The following is a 22,228-nucleotide window of genomic DNA, read 5'->3' as shown; positions in this document are numbered from 1 at the left end:
GAAACTTTGTTCACAAAATCCAAGTTATTTTCTTATAACTCATATAAACAAGTGATACTGGGCAGCAAACATCGAATGGAAGGCTATCTATGTTTTGCAGGCACTAGTTTAACAGCCACAACCAAGTAATTTACGCAACCACATTTACATTACACTCCTAGTTAAACGTTACCTTTAATTACCCTGAATGGTGGCATAGGTCACTGACAGGTAAACCACAATATATTGTTTTATGTTCCGGTAGTAATTTTCAAAATAAAACGTCTCCGCCACACAACTGATTCAAAGTACTCTGACCCTATCACACTTCATGCATTTTTTGCATAGTAATGCACTCAGTAAAAATAATGCTGTTTGCTGATGCAGATTATGAGATACAGTTAAAAGCTCCTGGAAAAGTTGGTTAACCTAGTTAGTTAATAACGCCATTATGGTTTAACAAAAAAAAGGTAATTTAAAAAAATATATATATTAATAGAAGTAAAAACTGATACGCAGACAACTGTCAGTAGTAAAAACCTATCACTTAAATAATTACATCACAGTTCTACTGAAATAACAGTGTACAAGTGATGAAAAGTCAATAACAACATGCATTGTGCAGAATTTTAAAAAATGAAAACACTTGTAATATTGTTTTATAACAATATATTAAAAATGAGTGTTTTGTTTACAAAAAAGTATCACCAAATAAGTGTGAATGACTAATAAAACTCTCCACTGAATAGTCGTACTTGAGGTACATAAACTACTTATTTGATAAACCAGGAAAGTAACTACTAAGCACTAAATGAAGCAGAAGGAAATATTATGCATTTTCTCTTTACTGTTTGGAAAGTAGTGGAATACTGTATTAAGCAGCATAAGATGGAAATCTGAGTAAATTCCAAAAACTGACTTTAGTACTGGAGTATTTTGGCCCTTAAAACGAGGTCATGATTTGTTTTGAAAGCAACCGCTTCATTTCCGGTGGCGACCTAACTGTCACTAACTTGTCTCGCGGGTGTATATAAAAGGATCGGCTGCTGTAAGCTAGGAAGTGTTCTGACTGCGGTCGACCAGCCGTTGACCTTCCGTCCTCTCACGCGCTTGAAACATGGCTCTGAGTCGGCTGGAAAGAGTTCAGGTATGGCTGTTGAAGGCGGTCACAGGGGTCCTCGTCATCGTTTTTCGCTTCTTCTCCCCTCGGAGACCTGCTCTGTCCGGGAAGAAGCTCCCGCCCGTCAGAAACCCGCTGCTGCTCATGTCGGCGACGCAGCTCGCCAAGAAGATCCGGCGAAAAGAGGTGTGTACCCGGTCAGACCTCCCGGCTGGAGGAGGAGAGGGGTGTGTGTTTGTTTAACACTTGGTCCAAGCGCAGTAGATTTAACCATCTTCATGTCAGTTTGATTTAGACGCACATAAGCCGTTGTTAAATCTGGAGGTCATGCGTTGTCAGTTTCCGCTTCTTATATCCCCTCTTTAGCTTCTATTTCCATTTTTATTTCTATTTACAATCACTGGAGCTGAAGCACCTTGGTCCGCTCCTCAGGGACGGTTTCCCAACGCTTGCTTTCTGCTCCCAAGTCTCCACGCCCACAGTAAGACCGTAACACCTGTGGAATAACAACACACCTGTGCTACCTGTACAGCCAGAATGGGAGCAGCCTTTTGTCGGGCTGTGCTTTGCTCCAGACAGATGTGTGGAACTTGGAGGTGAACAAATCTTGTACTTGTTGCCAGGTTTTATTGGAATGCACACATGGCGCATGTGCAGGTGCTGCTTTCATGTGGCGCTGGAGCGGTAAATGCTGATTAATGAGTTACTCACAAATGTTTTAACAGCTATTGGACAGACATGCCGAGATGGGATGAGATAAAAGAAAGTAACATCTTTAGGAAAGACTGCTCAGTGATAACATTAAAAAAAGAAAAAAGAAAAATACAATAGTGCAGGAAGCAGGGGTTCCCAAGGTGTGGGCGGGGGACACCCGTTTGGGCCGTGAAGCTGCTGTGAGCTGCAGGCCCTGAGAGGAGAGAGAGTTTTCAATGATTTATTAAAAACAAAAACAAAAAACCCCAAATAAGACTGTTCCTTTTTAATTTTAAACTTGTATCCACTTTAGAGCAGGGGTGTCAAACATAAGGGTCTGGGGCCAGAATTGGCCAGGCAAAGACTCCAATCCAGCCATGCACTGCATGGCTCTGGAATGGGGGGGGGGGCATGCATTTTGTCTTTTTAGTATTTTTAACAGATTACAGCTTCTGTGACATTCATGCTATACCAAAGTAGTTAAGTTATTAATAACTTAATAACTTAACTACTTTGTTATTAAGTAATATAAAAACATTTAACAAAATATGTTTTTTCACATAATTGTTGTGAATAAATAAATAAAAAAAATCTTCAGTGTTATAATTATAGGATGGTCTGGGCAATGACCTACTAGAACCTTGTCTTTAATTTTAAAGTAATCTCTTATAATTTGAGCCCAAAGACTGCTTACTACAGCACCATTTCTTTATAATGTAGAAAAACTGAGATGTATGGTTATTTGCACTTCTTTGTCTAATATTAAGATATCAGGAATTAAACGTGTCTTTAAACCTCTTTACAGTGACAGAGTTTCATTGGTCACACCTTGAGAAACGCGCATCTTTCGTGCACATATATACTTTTAGTATGACTCCAGTGTGGTGTGCAGGGGATGAGAGGCATCATCCACAGTACTAAGTGGATGATGCCTCAGTCTGTATCCAGGACTGAATCATCATCCCTGATGAGCTCATTGAGTGTATTTGCATCAGCTGCTCGACTGCACAGTAGCATAAAAGCTGACACTGAAATCACCAAGTCTACTGAGGGGTGGGGAAAAAACAGGCTGTTACTGAATGACCTTTCCTGTACAGAGCCCCTTTGTTTTTAGATTACAGTATCTTATTGTAATCTAATTCACTCTGGATAACTATATCAAACAGAAAGCTTGATGTTTGGTGGTACAGCCCTGTTTTGGACATAACCTGTATAAAAGATGGATGTAACTTTTGGCCAGGAAAAATGAAGCTAATGCCTTAAACCTGCATTCTTCCTAATGACCAGCAGAGGGCGATTCTTCTGATTACAGAAGACTTCTGGCCTGACAATGTTTACAGAGGTCACTTCTGTAAACACCTTATTTCCTGATAATTTCCTTTGGTCTCAGTTACTAGTTTCAGTAAAACAAATAAAACATAAAATCCATTTTTTAGTTTATGGTTATTGTAAGAGTAGGAAAGGATTACCCTGGTAATGCTAACAGCTTGTCAATCAAAATTGTTAGCCAATAAGTGTGGAGTGTCACTGGCACATCCACTGCTCACTCATAAAAAACATGTTGATGTTAAGTGCTCAGCTACAGACTTCAATGACACATTACTGTAGCTTTCCTCCTTTTTTTAAAAAATTTTTTTAATAGCGTCTGTGATTCTGGGAGAGCAGCAGGCATCAGTGACAGCAGACGTAGCAGAAACAACTTGAAAGGAGGAACTGTGGGCTTGCAGATGTACAGCTGCTGTAGAGAAGCTGAAGCAGCTTTTATAATCCACCCTAAAGACACAGAAGTCAAAACCTTATTTCCTTTAAAAAAAAATTTCTTTAGGATAAATCATATTCAAGTTTCACCCTCAGTTTGACTTGTTTTCCTGTTCTGTGACATTCTTTCTGTAATGAACCATAACATGTCCTTACGTGGTCTAAATGTTATGTCCCTGCAGGTGTCCAGCGTGGAGGTGGTGCAGGCTTACATTGACAGGATCCAGGAAGTTAACCCTTTTGTGAATGCTGTTGTGAAAGACAGGCAAGAAACGATCATCTCTATTTCCCTGATGTCTGATAGTGTGCTCTTGAGCTCCAGTCATTGATTATTTTATTGACAGGAAGACAGAAATAAACATTTTCCTGGCCCAGCACAGGGTATGATGATGTGAGGCTTTTTTTTTTTTTTCTTCAACTCAGAAATGAAACAAAAATGAAGATGTATCAATATATCAGCCTTGAAGAATGCCATCAGACTACTGGGATAAAAACATGGTGTTTACCCTTGGCAGTGCCTGATGTGTACCTGTTGTGTCACATCACGTTTGCTGTGGGTAAATGTGCAAAGGTAGTGTGAGGAAAATATAAAAAAGATTTAAGTGCTGAAGTTTTCTCAGCAAATGAAAACATGTAATTGTAGTGACAATACAATGCACAGTTTGCACTGCTGTAATTTGACATTTTACAATTTTATTTTGAGCCTTTGAACTGAGCCTCTTGAGTCAATATTTGTCAATGGGCCAACATGATCGTCTGATATTAGCTATTTGTCCGTCTATCTGGATCAGTTGTCACATAAGATGATAAAGGAAAATTAAACAAAGACAGGAGAAACGCCCTTCATCCATGTGACGAGTGCTGAGGATGCATGTTTTTTTTTTTTTCCACCAGGGGCATTCTGTAACGTCCCTTTTAGCAACATGCGCTTTTGGAAGACCGAAACAATAATCAGCTGATCTGAGGAGAGTTGGGTAGAGCATAATGAGTAATAACAAGTTTGTTTTACATGTCCTAAAGAAAATAAACAGCCAACACATCAGAATATACAAAATAATGGTCTTAAAAATCTTGCGTTTGTCAGGCGCTACTCCCGACTGTGGTGATTGTCTTTGTGTATTTTTAATGCAATTATCTCGTAAATAATGAGGATTTCTAAATGGCTAATTGTGCTAACGGACCATTCAAGAAGTTTATGCTCCTGGTTAGGAGATTTACTAATTAACTAATTGGCAAGTTTCTACAATGCACCCATATAGTTAATGGATGCACCTGCTATCAATAGCTTATAAAACGACAGCCTACCCTGCAAATATGGTCAAAAATCATGGCAAGGCACATGTTCCCTGCATGATGAACACTATAATCAGCTTGGTGAATCTTTTTCATACTGTACTAGCATCAGGTCAAAATCTTTTCCCTCTAAATTTGTCAGTAAACTGCATTTCTGTCTGTCCAGGTTTGCTGCTGCCCTCCAGGAGGCAGCTCAGGTCGATAAGCTGATTGAGGAGGAGACTGGAGGAGAGGAAGTGCTGGAGGACCGGCTGCCTTTATTAGGAGTCCCACTTTCTGTGAAAGAGTCTTATGCCCTCCAGGGTAACTTCCAGAAATTTAATCTCCCGTCAGCCGCGTGAAACCTGACACTTTACTGTGGTTACCTGCATCAGGTGACCTCAGTTTTAATCAGTATTTGATGCTGTTAACATGTCTCAGTCCACACACGCACTTTGGACTGTATGTACGGTATGCATTTAAGCGCTGTAAATCCTCTTAGGTTTTACTGTGGTAGTTAGTTTTCAAACTTCAATTCTGGTTTTTGACTTACTGTTCACTGAAGGAGAAAACTAGAAGTCAGAAACGTTTTCCATCAGATAAAAATGATGCTGAGGGAAAAGCAGAGCTGTTAGTCTTTAGTTTTATTTAGTCACTGCAAATCCACTCTGCACATGTGACTTGTCTCCCTGCTGCAGGCATGCCCTTCACTACAGGCCTGGTCTCCAGGCGAGGGATCGTGGCCACAGTCGACGCTCCACCTGTGGCCCTGCTGAAGAGAGCGGGTGCCATCCCGCTGGGTGTCACCAACACAAGCGAGCTCTGCATGTGGTATGAATCACACAACCACATCTATGGCATCACCAACAACCCGTATGACCTGGAGAGGATACCGGGAGGAAGCTCAGGTTAGCAGCCGGTGTTGAGACAAAGTTGAATTTTTTATTTTTATTTTTTGCTGGCTTCTGTTTTTGTTCCCAGGAGTCGTCCTGGTTTTAATCATATTACTGAGGCTCTGGCTGTGGTGCTCTCATTTATTTATTTTTACCTTTCCCTGCTTTCAGGTCTGTTTGAATGCTATTTTATGTGGAAAATGTTCAGTGATGTCTTGTGTGCAGAGCTGTACAAAATCTAAAAACCTTGTGATGTCTCTTTCTGTGTCTTTGTGTGTGAACACTACACTAAACCTCTGTGAGCTGCTTTTTTTTAAGGCAATTTTAACCATAAAATCTCCAACCAAACCATCGTTAGTCGAGTTGCTTTATTTTTATAATAGTAACACTGCTTATTTCATACATTTAATGAACAAATATATTTTATGTTGCCATTTTTCTCAAAAACAAAAATGTTCGTATCTGCAGGTAAACGTACTTTGACTCTGTGAGGACTTTTATTGACAATAATGGTCCAGATAAAGTCCACTTCCACTGACTTATCTCTGCTCTCTCACCGTTTATCGCCTGTTCCTCTGGGCTCAGGGGGAGAGGGCAGCATACTGGGAGCGGCAGGTTCAATCATCGGTGTGGGCTCAGACATCGGCGGCAGCATTCGTATGCCCTGTTTCTTCAATGGAATATTTGGTCATAAAACTACTCCAGGTAAAAGACACTGGCTGTGAATCTGATAACCCCACATAAGCTAATGTTGTAGCTCTGTTTGTTTTTTGTTTGTTTGTTTGTTTGTTTTTGGGGGGGGGGGGGGGGTTAGTAGCAGTTAATGAGGAAAAAAAAGTGACAGGGATCACTCATAGACATGAACCTCCAGAGGTCCTGCAGCTCCCCTCTACTTCTTTTTAGCTTTGCCCACAACTTTACAGCTAACTGCTCGCATAGCACAGTGACAGTTAAAGCCCAGCTGAGGACACAGTGGAGCATTTAGGAGCTAAACAGGCAGGTTTGTCTCAGGAGATTTCTGTTCAGCGCTGTTAAAATGTGCATTAAAGCTTTCTACACTAGTTGTTATCTGGGCCCTCTTCACAAACCAAGCAAACAAGCTGTGACTGAAACAAAGGCTTGGGTTTTACATTTATCAGGTGGACAGAAACTTTGAAGGAGCAGCTGCTACCCACTGCACCAAATCAGATTGAAATCTTTGTGTATGACAGCGTTTTGCTTAGAGATTGTTTGTAAGGTTGACTAATAGCAAAAAAAAAATACTTTTCCTTTAGGTGTCGTGTCCTGTGAGAACCAGTACCCTCCTTCCTCTGGCAGGCAGGAGGAGTACCTCAGCTCTGGTCCCATGTGTCGCTACGCTGAAGACCTTCTGCCTATGCTCAAGATCATGGCCGGACCCAGAGTTAACATGTAAGGCCCTGCTGCTGTTGCTTCATCTGAGTGTAATTCGGGGCTGATGTGTTAATTCTTTTATTTATTTGTATTAATTTATCTACATGTATAAGTGACACAGTGTGCAGTCTGTGTTCATGCACAAATTCAGTTCTTATGGTGCCAAGGTAAGAACTGGGGCTTACTTAGAAGAGGCTGCAGGCCTTCTAAAGGTGTGTGTGTGTGTGTGTGTGTGTGTGTGTGTGTGTGTGTGTGTGTGTGTGTGTGTGTGTGTGTGTGTGTGTGTGTGTGTGTGTGAATCGGACACGCCCACATTGATAAATTGATGGCAGATGTTTCATATCCCTAATCTGCACAATAAAATGTATCCCGCTATCTCAGTGCTTTTTTGTTTTTAGTGCTTCATGGACGTGATAACGATCCACACGCAGTAACATTTTATACTCTCCTAAACTTCTTACATTTTATTTGACTGAAGATTGCTTGCACATAAGAGGATTTTGCTTGAAGACGTTTCACCTCTCATCCAAGAAGCTTCTTCAGTTCTAAGGTCAAATGGCGGCGAGTCCCTTCTACCCTCTCCAATCTTAGGAGAGGTTTACAAGTTTGTGGACAAGGCTCAGCGGGCCCAACACTCTAAAGTAAAGAAAGACAACGCAGGAAATTTCACACCTTGCTTACTAAAACACACACTCCTCATTCTGAACCTACACAACTCAGAGAAGAAAAACACCTCAGGACAGTCAGGAGAAATGGGTAAAGAACTTTTCAGACCGGAATCTCACTGAACCTGAAAAGAGTATTAGCCGAAGGACTCAATTTTGCCATTTCTCCGCAACATATGCCCATAGTGGACCTCATCACAGCCACAGAAACTGCCATACGGATTAATAAATTATCACAAACAGAAGCAGAGCAAATCAGGATGAAAGTCTCAGCCACCCTCTCCAGTGCCAAAGTCCCTCCGTCCAACCTCACAATACAGGAAAAGAAGGCCGTCGCTTCCCTGAGCAAAGACCACAACATCACTATTTTACCAGCTGATAAGGGAAAATGCACCATGGTCCTAAACACCACAGATTACCACACAAAGATCACTACTCTCCTCAGTGACAACAATACCTACGAAGCCTTAAAGCGAGACCCCACCAGCAGCTACAAAAAGAAAGTTATAGCTTGCCTTCAAGACCTTGAAAAGGACAAAATCATTGACCGCCTTACTTATCACCGCCTTTACCCAGGGGATGCCATACCCTGCATTTACGGACTTCCTAAAATCCACAAGGAAGCTGTCCCACTCAGACCCATAGTCAGTAGCATAAACTCAGCCACTTATAACATTGCAAAACACCTTGCTACCATCCTTGCTCCTCTCGTGGGGAACACCCCACACCACATCAAGAACTCCACCGACTTCACCGACAAGGTCCAGAAACTTACCCTGGATCCAGATGAAACCATGGTGTCCTTTGATGTAGTCTCTCTCTTCACGTGCATACCCACCACGGAGGCAGTGGAGACTGTCAGAAAACGACTACAAGAAGACAACTCCTTGGAGGACAGGACCAACTTCATACCCGATCAGATTTGCACACTGTTAGACCTCTGCCTCACCACTACATATTTCAAATACAACGAAGGCTATTGCAGACAAAAACATGGCTGTGCCATGGGCTCCCCCGTGTCACCTATTGTAGCCAACCTTTACATGGAGGAAGTGGAAAGGAAGGCTCTTGGCTCTTTCAAAGGAAGAGTACCCAGCCACTGGTACAGATATGTAGACGACACCTGGGTCAAAATCAAGACACAAGAAGTGGAATCCTTCACTGCGCACATCAACGCTGTGGATAAAAACATCAAGTTCACCAGGGAAGACACAAAGGACGACTGTTTGCCTTTCCTGGACTGCGCTGTGCACATTGAAGAGAATGGCAACCTCAACATCGAAGTTTACCGGAAGCCCCCACACACGGACCAGTACCTCCTGTTTGACTCCCATCACCCTCTGGAACACAAACTTGGAGTAATTAGGACCCTACACCACCGGGCAGAACATGTTCCCTCTAAGCCTGAAGGGAAAAAGAAGGAACACACACATGTAAAGGAAGCACTTAAAACGTGCAGCTATCCTAAATGGGCATTCTTAAAGTCAGCAAAGAGGCACAGAAAAGAAGATCAGACACCAGCGAGGGAGGATAAGAAGGACAGACGCAACAACATTGTCATCCCCTATGTAGCTGGTGTATCAGAAAAACTCAGTTTTCTCCAAGCACGACATCCCGGTGCATTTCAGACCCAGCAACACGCTCAGACAAAAACTGGTTCACCTGAAAGACAAAACTCCAAAACACAGACTTAACAATGTGGTGTATGCCGTACAGTGCAGCGAGGAATGCCCAGACCTCTACATTGGAGAGACCAAACAGCCACTTCACAAGCGTATGGCACAACACAGAAGAGCCACCTCCACAGGACAAGACTCAGCTGTCCATCTGCATCTTAAGGATAAAGGACACTCTTTCGAGGATGCCAATGTTCACATTTTGGACAGAGAGGACAGATGGTTTGAAAGAGGAGTGAAAGAAGCCATCTATGTGCACTGTGAACACTTTGAACAGAGGCGGTGGTTTACGACACCAACTGTCTGCCATCTATAATCCAGTTTTGAGTTCCCTCCCCAGACGCCTTAACGCCCACTCACATCCTGGGCCATCTGACCTCAGGAATTCGCATGATAAGGTGGGGCCAGGTTTCACAGTGAGCTCACCCGAAACAGGGGGTCCTTTTGTCCCTCTTTGGGGGGACACTCCCACTGGTTTTAAATCTGGGACTCTCCACCATTTGACCTTAGAACTGAAGAAGCTTCTTGGATGAGAGGTGAAACGTCTACAAGCAACTTAAAGAAGTCCAGACGCTTTTCTTTCCAAGTTCCTTAGACTATGATGACCTGGATGACTGAGAACCTTCACAGAGACATAATACAGGCATTTAAATACAGAGAGGTATTTTGGGTAGCCTGCGAACAAGGTTTTACCAGGGCTGTAATAACGTCAGCACTTGATCTCGAGGTTTCATTTACATCAGCATAATGGACACATTTGTTTATCAAATGGTCCAAAATTACAAGGAATTGTATAGATTTCTGTCACAAAAAATCCTGACTCAACACAACCAAACCCCAACTGTGTTTGTTAGCTGCAGTAGTTCAGCAGTGCTCTTGATTGTTTCCACTTGTGCTCACAGGTTGTCCTTAAACACAAAGGTCGACCTAAAGAAGCTGCGGTTCTTCACCATCCCTCATGACAGCGGCTCTCCTCTCACAACCCCCGTCAGCAAAGAGCTCGTAGACATTCAGAGGAAGGTGCATTGTTTTTTGGGGGTTTTTTTGTCTGTTGCAGAACTCCTACACACTTAGGAGGAATTGTTTTACACTTTAAATCCTCGTGTGGTCTTCCACAGGTAGCCGAGCGCCTGGAGGCGGACCTCGGAGTGAAAGTCCAAGAAGTGCATTTCCCTGAGCTCCGCTACAGCTTCCAGATCTGGGACGCCTACATGGTCCTTCCTGACAAGGAGGGCAAAGTAGGTCCAGAACATAAACTTTACAGCAGACAAAGAGTCAGCGGGTGAATGATGAAGACAAGGGAGAGAAACAGGCATTGGTTTCTTGCTGTTGCCAGGACTTTCCAGCTAATAAGGCACGTCTCGCTAAGAGAGAAAGCAGGCTGAGTCTTAGTCACAGCACCTATTGTAGTCTGCTGCCCAGAAATGGTCCCCTAATCTGTTTAGCTGCCTGTGCACGACACACACACACACACACACACACACACACACACACACACACACACACACACACACACACACACACACACACACTAATGTTTCTGCCACTTCAGAGGACAATACCCGCATCTAGATTTCCTGCAGACGCCTCGCATTAAACCAGGTCTCCTCATTAAAATGTAAAGCTTTACAATGTGATAACTTTTTGTTACTAACTCAGAGTTATGTGCTTGGGAAAAGATTTATGTGCCCACATAGTTACATCCACGCATTTCTCTTCAGCTGATCTGGAACGTTTCTGTTACCAGGCTGTGAGTTAGTCACAATCAGTTTACTGATACTTTCTACTTTAATGCAGAACACCAGTTTGACTTAAAGTGAACCTACTATGCTTTTCCTTATTTTATGTCTTGTACTGTCACAGTGCTGGATGCTCATACTGAACATGGCCATGGAGTTTCTTATTTTCCTACTATTGGCTCTGTGTGATGTAAGGGGATGTCCTTATGTGGTCTTCTCAGGCATAGTATAAGAGCATTCAGTGATTGATTGTATGTAGTTGCAGCGATCATCTGATCATCCAGAGGTTGAGCATCATCTTTAATCTGTCTCTTTGTAATATGAGACTCAACTCAGTTGGTTGTTAATTGGTTGTATTCTAGTTTTATTCTTATATAAAAGCAAGGTTGCTGTATTGAAGTTAAATCACCGTCCTACGTCAAATATCAATGGAGGTACTTGTTTCAGATCTGAGGTTCTGGACTCTTAACTAGTTAATGTGAAGTATATTTAGAGAGGAACAGATTTGCAATTCCTTCTGATTTATCACAGTTAGTTGACATATTGCTACACAGATTGAATTGAAGACACCAGCTGATGAGTGATCACAGACCCGGTCCCCGTCTTTGAAGCAACACTTTCAAAGGCAACACTGCAACTTCAGTGGATATGGTTGCAGTAATTTTTGTTTTGCTCTGGTCTCCAAGTACTGTAGCATAAAAGGGTTCTGGTAGAGTCCAAGAACAAAAATATGGGTAAACTAGGTATTCTTTAAACCAAATCAATATCATTCAGGCATCTAAATGTACCAAGTTAAAGAGAGCTAAATCAAAATGCCCAGTATAGGAGTTAAGTATTGAAACACTGGTTTCCAGTCTTTGTTGTTTCTGCATTTTTCCAAAAAATAAGTTTCTACACTTTTTCTCAGATCAGATTTGTATCTTGTCTGTATTTTGAATCAGATAAGAACCAGTGAGGTAAACTTCGCAACTAAAACCCAAAAGTTATGTGGCTGTACTATTTTTCTTCTTTCCTTGACCCGTGAATCATTTCACACCCACCTGTTGGGTTGTACAGTGGTCCCTCGCTATAACACGGTTCACCTTTTGCAGCCTCGCTGTTTCGCTGATTTTTATTTTTTTTACTGCGCATTGTTCTGTGTCCTGATTGGCTGTTGACCATTGTCAGTCAATCTCGTGCCGTGTCTCCTGTCCAGTACAGAATGCGTTCAGCTTGTCAAATTTACATAAATCTTTGATCTCTAGCAGCGTGACTCTGAAGTGCTGCACTGTATGTTTGTAAGTTTTCTCCCCAACAAACGGAACGAATGTCGACAAAACGTTTTACACCGTCAAAGGCAACCGCAGGTGCCTTTGGTTTCATTCTATAATACTGGACTTATTTTTCTACGAAGGTTTGAACTTTAAGAGTGTTTAAACAAGAGAGAAAACTGTGAAAATGTTCATGCCTGTCTGAGAAAAGTGTATAAAGTGTGTAGTGAGGGGTTTTACAGACTTAAAACATTTATAATAATTGTAAAAAATAAAGTTGGCTACTTCGCGGATTTCACCTATCGTGGATTATTTTTAGAACGTAAGTCCCGCAAAAACGAGGGACCAGTGTACTCGTGTTTACAAAGTGGGCAGTAGCGTGGCATCACTGCAGTGCAGGGAGCCCAAAAAGATTTTAGAGCTGGCACTCAAAAAAGATTAGTGACGCAGCCACTCTACTCTACTCTCTACCCCTGACATCCATTTTTGTGATATTTGACTGAAGTGGTTTCATGACGGGAACATTTTTGTGGCCTGTGGGCTTCTGCTGTTTTCAGGTTCTCAATGATTAATAAATCATTACTAACTTTAAACCTGAGCCTGGTGTAGTGATGCCACACAGGCGCAGGTTACTGACACGATAATGATGACAACTTGGACAGTCTGTCAGCAGAAAATAGCAACCATGGTTGAAAGGAAGCAATAAAGAACATGGAGAAATAATACAGTCTGTGTCCTTTCTATGACCTTTAAAAGAACTGAATTTTTTTTCTCCCAGCCTCCTCAGATGTTTGCTGAGTTGATGGGAGAACCAGGACGACCAGCTTGGCCTCTGTGGGAGCTGCTGAAGTGGATGATAGGAAGATCAGACCACACCCTCGCTGCTATCGGTAAAGGCTGCAATACAGACTTCCAAAGTGTTCAATAGTAGCTCTCAATTTAAAAAAACAAAACAAAACACTGTTATATATAAAAATGATTAAGTAATAAATGAATAAATAGCATTTAAAGTTTCTGTGAACCGACATCTTCAGGTGTGGGCCTGATCGAGATGACTCGCGTGTCCAAAACACCGTCCTCCATCATCCAGATGAAGGAGAAGCTGCAGAAGGAGGTGGATGAGCTGTTGGGTGCTGACGGTGTTTTCCTTTACCCCTCTCACCCCAAAGTGGCCCCCAAACACCACCACCCGCTCCTAAGACCCTTTGACTTCTCATACACCGGTCAGTGGCGTATCACTTCTCACCTGATCTTATTTTAACAGCCAACATCTGCACAGCAGCGTCGCAATTAATATCACAGCCATTAAAATCCAGAAACCGCTGATCTGCTGGGACTTTCCCACACAATCATTTACAAAGAAAGGTCCGAACTTGTTTTTTCACCATAACAGTGAGTTCCCTGTACTCACATGGCCTCTACTCACCAGTAGAGCAACTTTGCTGTTTGTTGTTTTTTTGGTTTTTTTGTTTGGTTTTTTTTTGGAACGGGAGACTCGCATCATGGATGTGCAGCAGCTGTGTGACGCTGTCATGTTTCAAGCATCTTGTTGAATCTGTGCCATGAAGAATTAAAGCAGGTCTGAAGGCACAAGAGGATCCAAACCAGTACTAGTGAGGAATACACAAAGCTCTTTGGTGGTCAGTTTTGTTTTGTTTTTTGCACCTGGACTTTTGCAGTCTGTGTGCAGGTTATCCTTTGTGCTTTTCAGTCACATCACTTTGCAAAATAATCTTTAAAGCTCAGTTGGGAGCCTTCAAAACCTTTTTACATCCTGGACACTCTGTGATTTATGTCTGACAGTCATTTTCGAAGTTGCTATTTCTGGATTATGGCTGTTAAAAAGACTTATTCCACGTATTAAGACATTTGCTTTTTTTTTTCTTTTTTCTTTTCTCCATAAACAGGTATAATTAACATGCTGGGGCTGCCAGTGACTCAGTGTCCTCTGGGTGTGGGTGAGGAGGGTCTGCCTCTGGGCGTGCAGGTCGTTGCAGGGAAGCTGCAGGACCACCTGACCCTCGGTGTGGCCCTCCACCTGGAGAAGACGTTCGGAGGCTGGAAGGACCCCGGAGCAAACTAAAAGCACACGCTCACACAGTAGCAGTCATCACCAAGCCTGCAGAGCAGGTCTGGTTTGGCTGAGGTAGCGGTACTGCCTGATGTAGTACAGAGAGAGCTAGAGTCGTTGCTTTGAATGTTGTAGTAGGACAGATTTTGCACTAATAAGAATTCAGTCATGATTTTGTCATCTACTCTTTTCACAGACTGCCATGAACCTGAGCTTTAACAAACTGAAAGGCTATCAGCTCTCTCTGAGCATTCACTGTATTACATAGGACAGGGTGTTTGTGTAGACAAGCCTTGCACTGTTAGACTTCCCTTGTTTTTCCACCTGCTTCACTCATGTACGTGCAGACTCATTGTTACTGTTTTGACTTTCAAAAGGTCACTTTTGATTGTTTATGTTCACACTTGCAGCCACCCAGGTTGTTACTGTTGCTCTAAGTGATTGGACCTCTGCAAACACTCAGCGTGAACCTGAGCAGAAGTCTCCTGAATACATTAAATAATGATTTGTGCCGCAACTACAGAGGCAAACGGACAGAGCTGACAATCAGGTACGGGCTAGATATGATCATGCATTAAACACTGGAAATAAAGTGTTAACCAAAGTGCTTTATAGAGATGACATTAGATGGTCCAATAAGCCAGAACAGAATGGCAGGCACCAGTGGAATAGAGATTATGAAGGAATACTTATCTGACATCGGTAGAGGAAAACAGCCTTAATTTAATGATGACATGAATGTTGCAGATCAGTGCAGTGACTGAGGCGCATGCTTTATGTTGCAACTCATTTTAATTAATAAAAAAGTATTGTTTCATATTACAGCTGTTTTTCTTTTAAAAACCCTGTTTGACTTCTTCCAATGAAGAATTCAAGGTGATTGTTATGCGCACCCACAGGCCAGAAGGCCAAATGCGTGAGGACCAATGGGCAACACTTGAGCTGAATTTTTTTTAAAAAATAGCTCATCCACCCAGATAACTGTATTCAGAGCACAATGATCAGCAATTAGCTAAACAACATGACTAACATAGACAATCCCATAAAACAGGATTTCAATTTTTCTGAGTGAAATTCTCGTCATTTAGTCCGTTACTTAGGATTTATTAGCAAGGGTGCAACACACACACTGGCTAACAGCTGTTTAAGAACTTGGCAACAGGGAGGAAAACCCACTTTTAACATGAATAAACCTGAAGCCGAATCAGGCTCAGGCACAGGACAGCAATTGGCCTTTTAATACAGTATCTCTGTTAAGTTCAAGACATGAATCACAATCAGTAAAGAATTAAGTTGGTTAATTAAAAACAATGAAAGTGAACAGATTTTATATTTTCATTTCACTGCAACAAGATTTACAGAAACATTTTGCTCTTGTGTATTAGATCACTTATGGGATATTGATCCCGAGGTGGTGACCTGTGCTCACATATTTTTTAAAAAAAAAAGCACATTCACACTATTCTGAAGCAGTTTAAAGTCGTGGTCAGTTCCTCTCTCAGGCTTTCTCCAGCATCACTTTTAAGCTTGGACTGGTTGGCAGGTGTTTTTAGGTCCAGGTTATGATCTGAGTTTTGAGGTGGAAGGACACATGCTGCCTAATTCATGCTGTGCTAAGACTTTGAGAAATGCTCATGCCACACACAAAGACAACTATACTTGTTTCAAATGCAGATCTCTGCCCTGTGTTGGTAAATTAATTCTATTTTTGACTGAAGCCACATCAAGGTACTCATGAGCAGGGCAGGAAGTCAGACACAGGAAGTACGCAGACTAAATGTTGAAACAAAACCACACTGGAGACACACACTGTCTCATTGGAGATATCTTAATAAGCATGTGTTTAAAGGTGTAAGATAAGTTAAACACAAAATAAACCCCCACTGGTCAAAGTGAGTAAGAAAGAGATACACCTGCTGGAGTCTGTCACTTTATTTTCTTCCCTTCTTTTGGAAAAAAAGGATGAAAAATTATTAAACATCTACCAGAAGGCTCCAAAACAGAAGTGGACAGCATTAAGAACTAGTTCTTTTTCTTTATTTCATCTCATCTTTACAATGACCGTCTTCGTTAATTTCTGTTTCATCACAAAACATGGTTTGGTTCTGAAATGTAGAAGAATAAGCTGCAAACGTCACATTTGCACAGAAAAATACAGACGGCTCGTCGTCTTTCTAAACACGTGACATGCTTGTACCTCAGTACAAATGTTCAAAGGTGCCTGCCGTGAGAATAACTCGTATCTCTCTTCTGTCAACAGCATCATTCAGAAATCGGAAGTGACATAAAAACAATAAAAGGGTAAGGGAAACAACCCCCCAAAAAAAAGTCTTCAAAGAGTCCCACATTTTGGAGGTGCAGCAAAAGGGAGAACCTTTCTCTCCTTGACAATCTTTCACCCTCCCCGTGCTCGATTTGGCCCAAATGTGTATGCAAATACTTTGTAACTGTGCGTAAACGCGTCTGAAGTGGGGATTCCTGAGCGAGCGCATCGCCTCAGGAGGTGTTGGTGATGGGTTTGTATTTCTTGAGGCGGGTCCACTGTCCTGTGGAGTAGTTCATTTCGAAGACTGTGTCTACCAGCATGGTGGTGCTGCCAGTGCCGTCGGCTTTGGGCAAAACCTCTGTGTGCTCGCTCAGCTTGATCTGGATGATGTCCCCCTGCTCCGGGCATGGGTTCTCTGCAGGGAATGGGTGGGGGGTAGGGAAGGGTGGAGTTAGGGTGGTAGGCTGGTTAGTTTTTGCCCTGTCAGATGTGCATAAATGCTGAGAAATTATGAGGGACATCTACTGTAGTTAAAACTGCATTTAAACTGAAACATATTCTGTAAAATCCTGCAGCAAATGTGGGGAAACTCTGAATGACTACAGGGAATTCAGATTTACACAGGCCCTGAGACCAGTCAGTGACCTTATTGACCTTCATTCGTTGGGAAAAATGTTGCTGGCAGGTGCTGGGTGAATTCAACGCAAACTGGAAATTGAGACTGTTCAAACACATTCATAGTAGAAGATGTGCCTCATTGCTACAAACAAGTTTAACTTTTATTTAAAAGGTGCACAATCTCCAAGTTTTACTGCAATTTGAGAGTTTGCAGACAAGTTTGCATCTTCCATCCAAACATGCATCTGCAGCAATCTGCTAGTGACCAAAGTCACAATGTGTTAAAGCTAATTTGCGAAAAAAAGAAAAGAAAAAAAGGGTGAAGTGAATGAAAACGGGTCTGACAGGAAATACAACTGGTAAAATGATAAACTAGATAAATAATCTGTACTTTTAGATACAGGCTCTGTGAGGAAGTAATATGCATTTATGAAAAAGATGTTTTTTTATATTTGCATCAAGCAGCTAAAAACTCTCATACCTCTGGATCCAGCCATGAAGCCCAGGATGAGGGCCTTCTCCGGCCTCGTGACTTTGTTGGCGGTCTTGAACATCTCCTGGGCGGCGTACATCTGGTCTCTCTGACGGTCGGAAACAGTGGGGACAGATAATTTAGCTGACGTTTTAATATCCTCTGACTTTGAAAGTCTTGAAATGGTGTTTATTTACCGTAAGTGAGAGGTTCTTTTTGGGCTGTGGCTGTGGTGGCGTAGGGGCTGCTGTCGGGGTGGGGGTCTGAGGTGTGCTGGGAGGCTGAGTGGGGGTCTCTGGCTGGCTGGCTGTCGCAGCTGCTGGTGGTCCATTGCTGGCGGGGGTGGATACCGGTGTGCTGGGGGATGTGGGAGTTGCAGGGTTTGCTGTGGTTCCCGCATTGTACATAGGCGGCCTCTGCTTGTACTGGCCCGGTAAGGTGGCGTTGGCACCTGTGGTCGCTGTCGCCGACTCCTCTGGCTGACGGGCCGCCTGCAGCGTGTCCCGTCCCGAACCACCAGCATTGGCTTTGGAGGAGGACATGAAGGAAACGCATGAGCAGAGAATTTAACTTTATTTGTTTTTAAAGCACTGAGCCCTGGGAAGTAGGCGGCTAACCTGGCTGTGCCTCGGAGCTGGGAATGTAAGACGAGGAGGGAACCATGCTGGGTGTGGCTGGTAGGTAGCTGGTTGATGGCAGAGGATTCTCGTTCAGCGACCCCAGTTTCTGAGAAACGACACAAAGGAGTGAACCTACGATGGCAGAGAGGCAAACGGGGGCTGGTGTGACAGAGAACAGTAGATATATGTTGGGTTAAATACCTGTGCGGAGACGAGGCCAGCAGCGTAGTCGGGTGTGGTGTTTTCCACCACAGCTTCTTCTTTGGCTGCTTTCTCTCCAGCCTCGGTTTCTATATCATAAAAAGAAGCACAGGTTAAGCACCGACACAGTGTCACACCTTATTGCTCAAGAAAATCTAACTAAGGCTGTAAATTTACTTACCCAAAGTCTTTCGCCTCCTTTTAGCTTCTCTTCCAGCTCCAACCATATCCAGCTCTGAAATATCTAACAGCTAAACAATAGGAGAAAAAAAAAAACCCTGTCACTCCAATCCTGCAGGAGCTCAATGAAAGCGAAGAACAAAGATGAAAGAACGAAAGCTGTAAGAAAAACAATACACTGGGTACGATTTACCTTGACCCCCCGCTCCTTACGCAGGGGCGTCCGTGCGGGAGCAATAGGTGTGCGGTTACTGGGAGGGCTGAACATACTGGGGGTGGTGGGGCTGCGGAATGGGGCTTTGGGAATCCCCTTGAGAGGAGCTGTAATGCAAACGTGGATGCAGTGAAATAATTTAAATCTTTTTTTAGTATGACTTTTTTTTTTTTATACTTACTTGTGGTGTCAATCTTTTTGACCAATCCTCTCCCTTTGGCATGAAAAGGCACTCCGGCTGTCTTCTTCAGCTGCTGGGCTGTCTCTGTAGCTATAAAACAAATGGATTTAAAATGTGTTAAGTTGGACAATCAATTCTTGAAGAACACCAGACACTGACAATCTGTCAGGCACAATAAAATGAACACAAATGCACATCTTTTACCCCACCCCACGGTCTCTACCCCCATAGCTGTGGGACGTTGTGTGTATTGGCCATTATTAAATGAACTTACATTTCTGCAGCAGCTCTGCTCTCAGGGTTGCACTCTTGGGCTTCCTCTTCAGCTGGAAATGTTTGACGGGAGGTGTGAGGGGTCCCACCAGAGTAGTCAATGCACTTTTATTCAGGTACTGGCACTCCAGAGGAAGCATGGCCGACGCCTCGCACTCGCTCACTGAGGAGGAAGAGAAAGGTGGGGACGTTAACTACAGCACTGACCACTGTGCTCCTCTGTCTGTGGCTGGTCAGCATTATAAAACACGACTCTGCTCGCTGAGCTGATGAGTGTTTTTCATTAACAGATACTTTATCCCTTTGTTACTGCTGAAAAAAAATTAATTCAACATATAAGACAGCTTGCATAAGTTAAATAGAGCTCAAGTAGTAAAAACTTAAAGTTAGTATAAAATTAAGGAACTAAATCTAAATGAAATACAAGTAAATATTTAAGTAAAATATCAAAACATGACAATTTAAATAAAAGCTTAAGTGTGGAGTTATGTTTCTGCAATCAACACTAATCTAAATACAGCGACAGGAAAAAACGCCAGAAGTGCTTCCACTTTAAACCTTTTGAGTCTGGCTTGTGGTCATCTTGCCTTCCAGTTTACAGATAAAACAACATGAGGGGAAACCACTGTACTACATGAGATCCGTCTACACCAGAAACCACCTGGGTAGTTTTCATGGCTCAGAATGGCTCCGCAAGTGATCTGAATATAGTTAAAGCAAAGACACTGTAGCTATGCATTTGCATTTATTTAAATGTTTAAGACATCAGCGCTCACCCGGAAATGATGCAAATTAATATAAAACTACCTTTCTCCCTGAGCTCTCCGAGAATATCCTGCACATTTGGATTCTGCTCCTCCAAGTCCAGATTCAGAGAGCCGGTCTCTGGGAAGGACTTGAGGATGTCTGCAACCATCAGCACCCAGGGCTCTGAGTCCACCGTAGCCAGCTGGATTATCTCCGACAGGGCCTCCTTCATCTGGCAAGAAAGGTGGTGTTAGTGAAACCTACAGTCACTGTAGTTACTTTAGCATTGGTTCCACAGGTTAACAGCACACAACTGAGTCTGTGAATCTATTTTTGGTCTGCACTCATGGTTCAGAAAACACCGGTTGCTTACATGAAGAAACAAATTGCATCATATCCTCCCGGACAGCTTGAATATGAGTGTGTGTAATCACTTTAACTTTTCCTTTAAAAAAGGTACAGACCACAAACCAAACTATTAAACGTGCAGTAATGTTTCCAAACAACCGTCTTAATAGCCTATGTCACTTACTGCTGTACGCTAAACAATCCAAATTTGTTGTTACATTTATTGAAGTTGCATTCATAAGACCTTTAATGTCAGCATTTCAGCTTTGTAATACACACTAGGGCTGCCACGATTAGTTGACTAGTCACGATTACGTCGACTATCAAAATCGTCGCCGACTAATTTAATAGTCGACGCATCGTTTGAAGCTTTGTAAGATCCCAAAAGACGCAGGAATAAGTAGTAGGATTTAAGAGTGTAATAACGGACTGAAACAGAAGATGGCAGCACTGCATGTGCAAGTGTCACTACCCGATCCGTACCGGAAACCCGATCGGTACCCCGCATGCGCGAAAGGTGTCTACTTCCGGTTGAAGCGTTTTACGATAGTTACAGGTCAGAGTATCTGTTAAGATGTTAAGAATAATAAGTATCTCTTAAAATGTTTCCGATAATGAAACATTTAATATAATGTAGACAAAAACAAAAAAATAAAAAGATAGTTACGGATCAGGACTCCCGATTCTTACTGCGCATGTGCAAAGTCAGACCGTACAAATCGGGTGTACCCGATCCGTACCGCGCATGTGCAGGGGTTTTCTTCTTCTTCTGTTCGTTTAATGGCAGTGTACTCCCCAGTGTACGAGGATACCGCCACCTGCTGACTGAGCGAATGAACCCTATTGTAAACTGAATTAGCGTCATTACAAACGTGTGTTAAATTTGATTTAGTGATAATCGAGTGTGTTTAAGCTTGTCTGTGTGGAGAGGATTGTTGGAATAGTGATGATGATGTCCGCTATCACTGTCAATTGCCAGTAAACACTTCATCTGGCTGCTGAATCTTCATGTGACATATTATAAAGTCTGTATTATTAACTCTGTCATTAGGCACCATTCTTCTTATTTTACGGCGCTGTTGTTCAATCGGGGAACGCTCTCTGTTGAGGAGAAAAGCAAAAATTTGTTGCGGATACGGATTATCCATTGTTTAAATGTCCCGGTAGTCGAAAAGGAGGCAGAGCTGTTGAGAAATGCTAAGAGCTAACTGGGCGCTAACCGTGTCATTCAAATATATTGAATGTCGCAATGTTGGCAAAGAGAGGAAGTGACGTAAGATCTGCGCATGCGGAGTACCAATCAGGTTTCCGGTACGGATCGGGTAGTGACAGCAAGGATGCCAGCTGCCGTTAAACCCCGAAGAAGAAGAAGCTGCGTCCCAGAATTCATAGCGCAGCCCAGATCAGTTTCCAACAATGGCGGCAGCTAGTTAGTTTTAATATTTCTCTTATTACTCTTTCTGGGTCACAAAATAAACGTTTAACATATTTTCAGGCGAGAATGTAGCTGTGTAAACCTCAAAAATCTGCTCAGTTTATCAAGACACCACATATTTTCAAAAGCGCTCCGACATTTTCGGAGACGTCTGTTACCCACCAG

The 22,228-nt window shown here is 42.6% G+C and overlaps 2 protein-coding genes across 2 annotated transcripts in view; one reads left to right on the top strand and one right to left on the bottom strand.

Moving 5' to 3' along the window:
- The first annotated feature begins 999 nt into the window (after positions 1–999).
- On the top strand, positions 1,000–14,689 carry faah2b (fatty acid amide hydrolase 2b). Its single transcript, XM_085153879.1, has 11 exons — positions 1,000–1,285; positions 3,733–3,815; positions 5,010–5,146; positions 5,521–5,730; positions 6,301–6,420; positions 6,990–7,125; positions 10,351–10,468; positions 10,567–10,686; positions 13,216–13,327; positions 13,472–13,660; positions 14,345–14,689. The coding sequence occupies exons 1-11, from the start codon at positions 1,097–1,099 to the stop codon at positions 14,518–14,520; spliced, it is 1,590 nt and encodes a 529-aa protein (XP_085010005.1). The 5' UTR covers positions 1,000–1,096; the 3' UTR covers positions 14,521–14,689.
- Positions 14,690–16,523: 1,834 nt separating this feature from the next.
- nelfa (negative elongation factor complex member A) overlaps positions 16,524–22,228 on the bottom strand; it is a 15,411-nt gene continuing 9,706 nt past the window's right edge. Inside the window, exons 2-11 of the mRNA XM_085153874.1 lie at positions 20,341–20,512; positions 19,535–19,696; positions 19,261–19,350; positions 19,059–19,186; positions 18,867–18,936; positions 18,686–18,774; positions 18,482–18,590; positions 18,062–18,390; positions 17,874–17,973; positions 16,524–17,189 (exon numbers count right to left, since the gene is read on the bottom strand). Of these exons, the coding sequence (XP_085010000.1) occupies positions 17,005–17,189; positions 17,874–17,973; positions 18,062–18,390; positions 18,482–18,590; positions 18,686–18,774; positions 18,867–18,936; positions 19,059–19,186; positions 19,261–19,350; positions 19,535–19,696; positions 20,341–20,512 (1,434 nt within the window). The 3' untranslated portion in view covers positions 16,524–17,004. The remainder of the gene's footprint in view (positions 17,190–17,873; positions 17,974–18,061; positions 18,391–18,481; positions 18,591–18,685; positions 18,775–18,866; positions 18,937–19,058; positions 19,187–19,260; positions 19,351–19,534; positions 19,697–20,340; positions 20,513–22,228) is intronic.

Source organism: Neolamprologus multifasciatus, chromosome 3 (assembly GCF_963576455.1).
Source record: "Neolamprologus multifasciatus chromosome 3, fNeoMul1.2, whole genome shotgun sequence".
NCBI classification, from domain to species: Eukaryota; Metazoa; Chordata; class Actinopteri; order Cichliformes; family Cichlidae; genus Neolamprologus; species Neolamprologus multifasciatus.
Note: the sequence above shows the minus strand (reverse complement) of the source record. Positions and strands in the feature narration are given on the sequence as shown.

Coding starts and splice junctions, on each gene's coding strand:
- faah2b (XM_085153879.1), top strand. CDS start 1,097: ATGGCTCTGAGTCGGCTGGAAAGAGTTCAGGTATGGCTGTTGAAGGCG. Junction 3,816..5,009: donor AATGCTGTTGTGAAAGACAG/GCAAGAAACGAT, acceptor CTGTCTGTCCAG/GTTTGCTGCTGCCCTCCAGG. Junction 7,126..10,350: donor GCCGGACCCAGAGTTAACAT/GTAAGGCCCTGC, acceptor TTGTGCTCACAG/GTTGTCCTTAAACACAAAGG.